This window comes from Saimiri boliviensis, chromosome 10 (genome assembly GCF_048565385.1).
Source record: "Saimiri boliviensis isolate mSaiBol1 chromosome 10, mSaiBol1.pri, whole genome shotgun sequence".
Lineage (NCBI taxonomy): Eukaryota > Metazoa > Chordata > Mammalia > Primates > Cebidae > Saimiri > Saimiri boliviensis.
Genome location: NC_133458.1, coordinates 63,329,077 through 63,341,527, shown reverse-complemented (window position 1 = coordinate 63,341,527; position 12,451 = coordinate 63,329,077). Strand labels below are relative to the sequence as shown.

Sequence of the window (12,451 nt, the reverse complement as noted above, 5' to 3'; positions counted from 1 at the left end):
TTTGTAAACCTGGATCTAAGTACTGTGCATAAAAAATCTTATGTTTATACTCAGTCTGTTTTGGTTTTCTTGTAGAAATAGCTGGGTTTTTGTCTCACGGCCAGGAAAGATTAGGCTTGCAGACACTTTGAAGGGTAAGGGGTTATGGAATTTATTGGGAAAAAAGGGAAAAGACTAAGCAAAGTGAAAGGGGTTCCTGTTAAGCCCCCATCTCACAGATTGAATCCCAGGTTGCCACCCAGGAACAGGAGGGGCCAGGCTGCTCCCCCTGAAAAGGGCGCAAATTTACCAAGGCCCTGCCCCATTCTTCCAGTGCGCAGGCTGATTGGAGGTTCTCTGGGGAACCCTTTTTACTTGACTGTCTCAGTCTAAATGTTTGTGTCTCCCCAAATGCATATGCTGAAATGCCATTAATATGGAGGTAATAGTATTAGAAGATGGTGTGTTGGGAAGTTATCAGCTCATGATGGCTCTCCCCACATGAATAAGATTACTCCAGGCTGGGCACAGTGGCTCATGCCTGTAATTCCAGCACTTTGGGAGGCAGAGGTGGGTGGATCACCTGAGGTCGGCAGTTCAAGACCAGCCTGACCAACATGGAGAAACCCCATGTCTACTGAAAATACAAAACTAGCTGGGCATGGTGGTGCATGCCTGTAAATCTAGGTCCTCGGGAGGCTGAGGCAGAAGAATTGCTTGAACCCAGAAGGTGGAGGTTAGTGAGCTGAGATCATGCCATTGCCCTCCAGCCTGGGCAACAAGAGTGAAATGCCGTCTTAAAAAGAGAGAGAGAGACTCCAGAGAGCTAGCTGGCCTCTTTCACCACATGAGGATGCAGCAAAAAAGTGCTATTTATGAAGCAGAGAACAAGCCCTCACCTGAATCTACTGACATTGTGATCTTGGACATCTCAGCCTATACCTATAGAAGTATATAGAAACTATCCAATTTAATATATTTTGTTATAGTGTCCTGAATAGACTAAGATGCATTCACAAACAACTTAAAATCTCTAGCCTCAGGGCAAACAAAATGTTGGAGCAAGATGCAGTGGTATTTTTTGGGCCCCATACAAGAGTGGACAAGCCATCCTCAGCACAGAAAGTCTGAGTCTCCTGAGATGCCAAAGCTGAGAGAAATCACCAGCAGTAGGTTAGAGAGAGCACTGATGCCTATCTAAATATTGCAAAGTTGGGAGCTTGCTCAAAAACCTCAAGTGAAAGAAGCCACCAACTCAGCTGAGACATTTTTTATTTTATTTTATTTTATTTTTTAGTTTTTCCACGAACCCCCTAACAGTTGGCTGTCTCAATAGCATAGTTTTCTACTCTATGACTGTATCAGAATTTCTTTAACCAGTCCATATTTGGTTACGTCTCTAATCACTGACCACATTAGTAACATCTTTGTCATGACATCTTTGCATGTATCTCTAATTTTCTTTTCATGATGAATTATTAGACATATAATCTCTTTGTCAAATGTTATGTACTTTTGGAGGTTCTTTGTTTTTAGCTTTTTAAAAAATTTATTTATTATACTTTAAGTTCCGGGGTACATGTGCAGAATGCAGGTTTGTTACACAGGTATACATGTGCCATGGTGGTGGTTTGCTGCACCCATCACCCTGTCATCTACATGAGGTATTTCTCCTAATGCTATCCCTCCTCAACCTCCCCACCCACTGCTATTCCTCTCCTAGCTCTCCATGCCCTAAGTCCCGGTGTGTGATGCTCCCCTCCCTGTGTCTGTGTGTTCTCATTGTTCAACACCCACTTATGAGTGAGAACACGCGGTGTTTGGTTTCCTGTTTTTGAGCTGACACATTTTCTAGGCACACAAAACTGTGGCCTTTCCCCTCAATCTCCTCAGACAAAATCCAGAGAGATCAGAAACATATTGACAATGCAGGTAAATGTGTTTTAACATGTGTATTTTGGTAAAACAAATTTATACTGAATTATAAACTATGCAACCAGTTAATAAAAGGTTCACTATTAAGTTGTATCAGTTCATAAGAAAAGATTTTTCTCTGCGAATTTATAATACAAACCAAGTAGATTCTACTTTAGGAAAGATTTATTTAAAAGAAGACACTAATAGCTCTTCTCTCAGTCCAGTTATCCTTCAGGGAATGTATCCCATTTTAGAATCCAATACCTATTTTCCTAAAAAAGATTAATTTGAATTCTTACATATTGCCAGGGCCATCCAGATTTGTAAGGCAATCCCAGAAGTAAAGTAAGGAAACTGGGAAGTCTCTTTCTTATTTACCAGTAACACCAAGGTCCGCCTGGTTGTTCTTTGAATCAGTTTTTGTTCTACCTAGAATGCATAGCACATCCAGTAACCCTGTAGAATCCTAGCCTTGCCTGCCGCAGGTATCCATGATAGTGTGCTGTCTCTTTAGACATTTATTCACTGGTTCCTATGGTGATTGTATAAACCAAAAGTTATAAAAGAAGCACAATTTTTGGCACCTCTGTATTCCAGCTTTAAAAAGCTGGAGGAGGTGGCTGGAGATGATGTTTGGACAAGTAATCAAAAGGAAAGTATTTTAAGTACTTGGCAATACAACATTTATCCATTTTACCATTTGTTTTTCTGTTTTCTTGGTAAGAGAAAGTATTTTTTGTTTTTCTGTTGTACTTGTTTTCTATTTTCATACTAAAAATAAGTTCCGTTGAAATTGTTATTGCTTCATACATCCCTGTTTCACACGGAAGGACTGATTTAAATTATGACATTTAGGTTTATAACAAAGAATTAAATTTGGATGTTTCACAATTTAAATGATTCATCAGGTTAAAGAAATCAAATAATTCACTCTAAGGTAAACTACTTTGAGTTAAACTAAGAGTATCTTTAAAATTGAAGTCTACCAAGGAAAGGCACTGTAGTGTTTTGACACCTAACAACAGCTTTACAAATTACATCAATGTCATAATTTTGTTGTTGTTGCAATTTTTGTGGTTCTAGCAGTTCTTTAGAAAATGATATGCATTGCTAATAGTCTTTTATATTTTTGTAGTGCTTTAAACTTTCCAAAATTGTTCTGCCATTTTATCCACTGTAACTACCCTGTGAAGGCAGTATAGCAGACATTTGATTTTGACAAATTACAAAGATGAGGGAGGGGAAAGGAAGCGTTAAGTCATTTGTGGGAAAACACAATCATTGAGAGTCCAGGTAGAATTGTAACCCAGGTCTTTGCTTTAGAAGTTTTGCAACTGTGATTAGTCTTCTTCTTTTTTCCTTTTATTTTTTTTTCACTTATTGAGTTATTTTTTTCTCAGATTTTAACAGACTTACTCCTCTATTTTCCCAAGGTCAACAGTTTGGTTTTTTTCCCTACTCAAAACTTCAGTATGTTGGAAAAATAAAGTATAAAATACTTGGGGAAGGAAGATTTGAATTGAAGAGCATATTTGCTATTTTTGCTAACTAGTCAGGAAATTGTATTCTTAAATAATTTTTCCCATTTTTTAATTGGTTACCCAATTTTTGAAAAAGAAAAATTTTGAGTTGCTTTTTACTAATCTAGAAGGTGGAAAGTATGGATATTTTTTGTGGCATGGTTTTCATCTATTGTACTTACCTTAAAAAAAAAAAAAAAAACCTCTCTTTGTTTCAGTCAGAATATATTCATTCCTCTTTTCTACAAACAGAAATTAAGTCAGATAAAGGTTAATCCATTTTCCCCAAGAGTCGCTATTTGCCATTGTTCTTAGCCCTGACATATGGCACGGGGTGTCAGTTACAGCATGTTATAAACAACATTGATTTTATTTGCATCCCGCCACCTCTGCTTAGTCTACAGACCCTTTGGAAAGATAGGCATGTAAAAATGCAGTAGATTTTTAGACATGTAGTTTTTTTAGTGTTCAAATCTTAGTGTGTCTTTGAATATATTGGTATGAGATTTAACTTTGATATTAGACTGAAAATAATAGTTTTGGACCATTGTTACTGAACAGGTGTTTGAAGTTAAAACTTAAAAAAGGGTGCTTTTAAAAAAATTTTTCCTTATTATTTTGTGGCTATCCTTTTGCTATTAAGGGTTTCAGGACACTTGTCCTCAGCACGAGCTAAAGTCTGAAGGAAGTTTTCAGGACAAAGCCTGTAGTTATGTGGCTTGACTTAAGGAAGCTGAAAGTGGTAGACAAATTTAATTTCCCCCAGTTTTAATGAATTCATGAACAAAAATAGCAGTTTTTACTAGAATCTGTCCAAATAGGTTCTGGCTTCAATCGGTAAAGATTCTGTACACTGTAACAGCCATTATGTTTTCAGCTATGCTGTGTTTACCTGTCCCCGTAATGAAAGAGGCAAGTTGATGTAATGGGACCACCCATTAGAAAGAAGAGTTTCAAAAAGTCTCCAGAGCCTCCCTAGTGGTTAGTTCTTTGTGATCCCGTTCCTGTGTCTAAGCCCCATCCACAGTCATCATCTGCAGAGTAGCAAAGGTGATCACCTCTTCAGGTTATCAAGATTAGGCCAAGGAAACCCAAGATTGCAATGTTATTTTCTTCACTTAGCTGCGTGCTGACCTGATGGTTGGTTGGTTTGTTTTTCGCTTTAGACAATTTTGTGGTGATGTCTTTCTCTTACCTCTAAAAGACCAGGATCCTGTGCAGCATTCTACTCCCTAAAGCATCTCACCTAAGTACATTACCTTAAACAGAAGTTAAAACATCTATAACATATAAGGCCTTTCGTTATCTAGTTCCTGTCTGTGTGCCCAGCACTCACTCATTGCCTTGCTCTTGAAGCTCCAACAACAATGACCCACATGTAATTTCCTGCCAATTCATCATACCCATTCATTCCTCTGCAGGAATTCCTTTGCTTTCTTCCTTTCTGTCTGGCTAACTCCTACCAAATATTCTAGACTAAGCTTAGACATCATTTCTACCAAGAAGCATTTCCAGAGGCTTTTTTTTTTTTTTTTGGTTATTGTCTGTATCTCTCTCTTAAATTAAAAAAAGAAGCTTTATAGAAATATGACTTCCCTACCATACAATTCAGCCACTTAAAGCATATAATTCAGTGGTGTTTAGAATATTCAGGGATATGGGCAGCTACCACCACAGTCAGTTTTAGAAGATTTTCAACACCTCAGACAGAAACGTCATATCCTGTAGCTCTCAGTCCCCTATGCCCCAGTCTCCTTCTCAGCCCTAAGCAACTATTAATTTACTTTCCATCTCTATAGATTTCCCTATTCTGGAGTTTCATATGAATACCATCGTATAATTTGTGGCATTTTGTGACCAGTTTCTTGTACTTAGCTTAGTATTTCTGAGGTTATTCCAAGTTGTGACATACATGACTGCATTTATTTTATGGTTGAATAATACTTTTTTTGTTATGGGTATACTACATTTTGTTTACGTATTCATCTGTTGATAAATATTTCAGTGGTTTTCACCCTTTGGTTATTATGTAAAATGCTGCCGTAAACATTCATGTACCAGTTTTTGTGTGGAGATACGTTTTCATTTTTCTTGGGTTTATACCTAGGACTGAACTTGTTGGAATAAACAGTAACTCTATACTATTTGGTTGAGGAACTGCTAAACTGTTCAAAGCAGGTGCACAATTACATTCCTGTCAACTGTGCATGAGGATACCAATTTCTCCACATCCTCATAACACTGTGATTCTTTTTGATTCCAGCCATCCTACTAGGTACAAACTGTTAGCTCATAGTGGTTTGTGTCTTTTAGATTTTTTTCCACTCTTGTTTCCTCAGCATCCACACAGTGCTACCCAGCATGTGACAAGTATTCTGATGTTGATTGGAGTGGATTGAATGGGTTACAAAAGCTGTCATTTATGTGGTTTTGGTTTTGTTTATGATTTTAGCAAGTGCCCAGCAGGTACTTGTGATGGGTGTACATTCTATTTCCTGTGGGAGAGTGCTGAAGCTTGCCCTCTGTGCACGGAGCATGACTTCCATGAGATTGAGGGAGCCTGCAAGAGAGGATTTCAGGTAAGGGACAAACTCTTGAGGCAGAGCTTTGGCATTATAATTGGTTATTCTGGCATCACATTATAGAAACTCAGGTACAGAAGTATGGCAAAAGCTTCTAGTTAATGTGACATTAGTAGTCATTTAAAACCAAGTTTGGTAGCTGAACTTTCAGATGCTGGGGTAGCAGCAGATGTGCACTGGGATTGAGGAAAATGAATCATGATAAAAGTAGTCACAGGCTTTGAATATTTACCTGGATGATATGAGAATGATATCATTAAACCAATATGTGATTTATATAATACCAGTATGTATAGGTATAATTAAGATGGGATAATATAACTGACTCACCATAAGAAGCATGCCTAAAACATAAAGCATATATGTATTAAATCAAGATCCTACTCTATAGCTTCTGTGCATCATACTTAAATATTTTTTGTTTCCATTTATATTTAATGTATTATGAAAAATTTCCCTTCTCATTAAGTATATTTTTAAAACATTCTTATTTATTGATACATTTTTAATATTATCTGGGATATAGTAATTATTTTGTTAGACATTTGAGAGAAAATTGAAAACAATCATTTTGTAAATAACTGTAGCAAACATCTTTGAAGGAAATTGGATTTCATTAGTGTGTTATTAGAAAGAGATTAAATGAATCAAAAAAGAATGGACATTTTTAAGGCTTGTTACATATTAATAAATTACTTTGGTTCTATCAATTTTCACTTTCACTTCATTTTCACTTTCACCAGTAGTGTTTGAGAGAAACTGCTTCACTGCACTAGCTTTGAGTAGTATCATATGAAGAAAAACCTGAATTTGCTTCAAGACTACTCGTTTACCACCACTCCATGCCCAAATTCTATGAAAATGGTAGGAAAGAAGCCCAGAGGAAAGCAAATCAGCACTAATCCTGGAAACCTGAAGGGAGAGTAGGCACCAGAGAATCGGAGAGGGGAAGCAGTTCTGCCCAGGAAAGTCTTGAAGAGTTTGCGGTTAGCAGGATGAAGGGCAGGAGTGTGACAGGAAGTGAAATCAGGATGCCTGCACCCAATCCCATACATTCCAAGTATTTGACACCAGTTACGTTCACCTCGCCTCTAGGAAAAAGCTATAGGGAACTATTCTCTAAGTTGGTGTTTTACAAACTTTAATGACAGTGAATCTATATTAAGAATTATATCGTCCATCAAATCCGGTACCCACACACAAATCACATACACAGAAACATGCCTAAAAATGAGATAAAGTTTTAAGGAGCAAGGTTTATTTTATATTTTATGATAAAATACAAGCATAGCATTAATGTAAAGTGTATTTGTATTAATAATTTAATGTATAATATAAAAAATAAGCAGATAACTCTAAAACAAAAATGACAAAATCTGTTATTTAATTTGTCAAATGTGGAATAAGATGGCTTCTTCCAGTTCAGAGCACCCACGGTCAGTGCTGCCTGCTGAGCTAGCACACTGCTGAGACAGTTTCTTCTTAGTATTTTTAAGTAGGTCAAGGATAAAAATTCCAGATGTACAAAAATGGCTTCTTGTTAATCCTCTTAATAATGTTGATGCTTTTTCTACTTCAAAATAGAAATTCTTCTTTACCTTTACTCTAAAATTATGATAAACTGCTTGTCTTATAATTGTTTTTTAGAGTAAATGAAAAATGAAGCTGCATTCCCTTTGGCTACCAAGTTTAGCTCAAGGATTTTTGAATAGCTAAATGATCTTTTATTCAAATATTCCCTAATATTTCTCTCCTGAAAGGTAATGAATGATGAGAAGGTTAAGACAGTGAATTTGCAACAAATTCTCTAATTTTATTTCATTCAAACTGTCTTCCTTGGTAAGGTCATTTCAACATATTATAAGATGGTTAAAAATAGATAGTTGCTGGGCATTCTTTGGTATTTGTGTTTGCCTTTAAAATCATACTTTTTGGATAACTTTGAAGTGCATGACATGTTGAAATTTATAATATCCCCCTTTAGTTACAAATTTAATTTGAGAAATACTAGAAGCAGTTAAATATATCCTCTGTTATACTTAAATATCAGTTTTGGAGATACTGGTCCAAGGAGCTTGAGCTTCAGCTACAAAACTCTGAATGTCATTCCTGAGTTCATAGACCTTACTTAGTGTATTCCATTGCAACTATAAAAAACAAGTATAAAAATACAGTAAGTGGGATTAGTCATGTCTGATAACCAAATAAAGTATTTTAAAAAGTCAACTCCTTCGTGAGCTTCATATGCAAATGACAACTATTGTTTATTTTTTATTGTCAGTGAACATGTCTAGATTTCTTTGGATACTAAAGCTTCATAATAGATGAAAAACAGTTATTGCAAAATATTGCAATGGATGTATTTAAATTTTTAACCATCCCACTGTGTTTCAGTCCTATTTCTGACACCATCTTTACAATATTTTATTTTATATTGATTGTGCGCTTTTCTAATTCTTTAAATATATCTAATACAGATACAAATGAAGTTAAATTTATACAAGTCCTCCACATACACCTGATACAAACAAAAATAGGTGCACAACTTGTTTTAAAAGCGCTCTTATCAAATTGGGTCTGCAAAAACTATGCCAGGTTCTAAGTGTGTATTAAGCATTACTTCTATGTGTCATGCAGTACTAAAGATTTGAAGAGATATTGTTATTACTAAGGGGACTGTTTTAAAATTTATCTTTATATTTATCTTACCCTGCTCACAAAATTGTTCCACATTGTAGGCTGCAGCGTCAGCCATTTTCTGGTTTTCAACGATATGTGGCTGAATGAAGGAATAAGGCTTTCTAATTAATAGTTACAGAATTATTAAGAAGATTTGCCAATAGCTTGATTTATTTTCCATGTCAGTATTTGAGGAGCTTATTGAAAAGTTAAGTATTCTGGGTTTGCAAGTATCTTTTTAATTTTGAAGTTTTAAGATTTTGTCATAAGACTGCCATCGGACAGTAGAGCTTGTTATTTTCATTGGGTATTGCACGTTCAATAAAATCATATCAAAGCTGGTACAGTCTTTTTTTCTTGTTAGAATGCACTTCAAGTAAAGTCAACATTTGCAGATGAATGTACATTTCTCTCTGTATTGTCATTATTGACAGAATGCATCAGATGAATTTGAACATGCTTCAGCATTTCCCACATTACCACTTTTTATAAAAAATAATGTGACCTACCTAAAAATTAATTTACTTGCACTAAGTTTAGGAACAATGTCGCAGTTATAATGTACTAACAAAAAAATTCAATCACTGATATCCTTTCTGAAAAACATGCTGAAATTTCCTATCCAAAACTTGATTCAGACTTTTCCTCAGAGTAAGTCTCCTCCCCCTTTCATTTCATTACTAACTGCAAAAATGTTCATCTATTTAAATCATAAAAATAGACATTATGGTGTTATTATTCTGTTAAAGTGTTGAAAAAGTGACCACCGTATAGCAGAAAATTTAATGAGACATGTTAAAAGATAAGTGCCCTGCGTTATTTAATGTCAGTGGAGAGAATCACCATGCAAATTGCTACTGGTTACCGAATATGTTGAAATATATAAGGAAACATCCATTGTACTCTGATTTTCTGTTTTGATCTGCCTATTTGATCTATCTTTTTTAAAAAATTGCTAGTTGAGATCCCGTATATTAATATTTTATTATTCACAATTAGTTATAACTTGCAGTTTGAAAAAAATTGCCCTTAAGGAATTGCCATCTATTTTGGGAGAATGTGAGTACCTGGTGTGGGTAGTGATGACCCAGAATAGTGCCCTCCTTATTTTAGGATGGGAAAGAAGGGTGTAGACCATGTGCCCATCCACCCCAGTCACCCAGCCATGTTACACCTATATGTCCTGGGTCTAGGGTCTGCTCTTCCACTCAGAGGACAGGCTTATTGGGAAACAGGCTTACATGATGGGTGGATGCAACCCATTTCTTTCTTTCTTTCTTTCTTTTTTTTTGGAGACGGAGTTTTGCTCTTGTTACCCAGGCTGGAGTGCAATGGCACGATCTCGGCTCACCGCAACCTCCACCTCCTGGGTTCAGGAAATTCTCCTGCCTCAGCCTCCTGAGTAGCTGGGATTACAGGCACGCACCACCATGCCCAGCTAATTTTTTGTATTTTTAGTAGAGACGGGATTTCACCATGTTGACCAGGATGGTCTTGAACTCTTGACCTTGTGATCCACCCGCCTCGGCCTCCCAAAGTGCTGGGATTACAAGCTTGAGCCACTGCGCCCGGCTGCAACCCATTTCTTATATTAAGCAACCTAAGCTTTCATTAAAAAACATGACTAAGATGTCTAAGAGGATCAAAAATTTTTTACAAATAGCCTAAAAGTTATATCCAGATGGAGCCATTTTTATTCAACCTCCTCAGCATGTACTGTACTACACCCTTTTGAGGTGGTGATCCATCAATCCATGTCTTTATTTGTTTTTTGCATTTTCATTCATTATTTACTTATTCACTCTTATGTCTTTTTTCCTGTATTTCTGGAGCTTTTATTAAATGAATGCTGAATAATCCTGTATGCCTACTGTAAGTAAAGGGTTAGCACAACCCTTTCTTCTTCTGTGTGAGAAACTGACCTGTGACAAATCTGACTTTCACAGTTGACTCTGAATCTCATTTCTAATGCCTTCTATGGTTTTATTTTTATTTATTTTTCTCAAAGGAAACGTTGTATGTGTGGAATGAACCTAAATGGTGCATTAAAGGAATTTCTTTGCCTGAGAAAAAGTTGGCAACCTGTGAAACGGTTGACTTTTGGCTGAAGGTGGGAGCTGGTGTGGGAGCTTTTGCTGCCGTTTTGCTGGTGGCTCTGACTTGCTACTTCTGGAAAAAGAATCAAAAGTAAGTACCCTCACTGGGATGATCACAAGAAAGCTAGGGGGCTTGTTTTGTTGTGAAAATTCTAGACTTACTCATATATCCAATGAATAGATTCTCCCAGACACAAGAATTTTCTCCTTGTGAAGAAATTATAGGAAAGGACTTGAGAAAACAAGCAGAGGAAATGATTGTTATTCTGACAGTAGAAAAATCATAGAACATTAGAAGTCATTGAATTAGAGCCATTTATTAGAAAACAAGGAAAGCTAGAGGCTCCATGTTACTCAGGTAGATGATAGTAGACCTGAGATTTGGAAAGCAGATTTTCCCTTAGTGTCTGCCTTTTAAAAAAATGGCATAATACTGTCTTCTTTGCCTTTTCATTTAAAATTTCTTGTGGGAAGAAATTTGCAAAAAAAAAAAAAAAAAAAAAAAAAAAAAAAACCAAAAAACAAAAAACAAAGAAAACAAAAACAGAAACAAAAACAAAAAACCAGACTACATGTATAGGCAGATATCACATTTATTTACTCTAAGCCTTCAAGAATCTGGAATTGAATATTGTGCGTAATTCCTGAATGTATATTGGTCTGTTATAGGACTTGAATCTTGTAGAACGATTTACAGCCCAGTGGGACTATGGAACTCCTGTATTGTAATATCTAGGGAAAATTGCAATATTTGGGGTGATAGTATAAAGGAATACATAATGTAGAGAGATGATAAAGGCCGAATTGCTTGCCTGTTTGATATTCTCATGTTTATGAACCAAATACTAGAAAACCTTACAGTGAATTGGCTTCTAAATATTCATGTTAAGAAAATGCATTCAGACCTCAAAGTTTCCCCTCACACCCCATTTTTTTCATTATGGGACTATTCAGTCAATGTAGAGTGGTATAATCAACTCTATTGAACTGGTTTCTGACTTCCTGGGGAATATTTCTTTGTAAATGTTAGATACATGACAACACATATTGCTATAGGCAGGGACATTTGTTGGTGGAGCAGTTACACTCCAAGCCAATTTAATGAGCTGGTTTGTGACCACCTAAAATAAGTATTTACTTATATTAACATAAATGGATATTTATTTGTTTATTTATTTTACCACTGTTTAGACTGGAATACAAATATTCCAAGTTAGTAATGACAACTAACTCAAAAGAGTGTGAACTCCCAGCTGCAGACAGTTGTGCTATCATGGAAGGAGAAGATAATGAAGAAGAAGTTGTGTATTCCAATAAACAGTCACTACTAGGAAAACTCAAATCTTTGGCAACAAAGGTGAGAGTGGAATTTTAACCTGGTGTTATTGGGCATCTATAAAGTAGGGGACATATTAACCTAAAAATAGCATTCACACAAGCTGCTGTTTTGCATGTTTATATCTCAGTGGGTATTTATCCAACAGAAATACTCTTAGAAGCACATGATGTAGATACAATAATATTCAGTGCAGCATTGTCTTTGCTGGTTGTCAGACATCATCAATAAGGAGCTAGATATTTTCATATATTGAAGTAATAGAACACTATGTAACTCTTCAGTTAAAGACTGAATTATCTATGTGTACTGATAAATCACTAAGTCCAAGATAGAGTGAAA

At 36.0% G+C, this 12,451-nt stretch overlaps 1 protein-coding gene across 13 annotated transcripts in view; it reads left to right on the top strand.

The window, feature by feature from the left end:
* The window catches only part of ELAPOR2 (endosome-lysosome associated apoptosis and autophagy regulator family member 2), a 376,613-nt gene that overhangs the window by 150,589 nt on the left and 213,573 nt on the right, over positions 1–12,451 (top strand). For all 13 annotated transcript variants that reach the window (XR_012512086.1, XR_012512085.1, XR_012512091.1 and 10 more), the window contains 3 exons: positions 5,869–5,995; positions 10,686–10,864; positions 11,965–12,130. Coding sequence is in view for 5 of the 13 variants with exons in the window: in XM_074379345.1 (XP_074235446.1) it covers positions 5,869–5,995; positions 10,686–10,864; positions 11,965–12,130 (472 nt within the window). In the remaining 8 variants the exon portion in view is untranslated. The remainder of the gene's footprint in view (positions 1–5,868; positions 5,996–10,685; positions 10,865–11,964; positions 12,131–12,451) is intronic.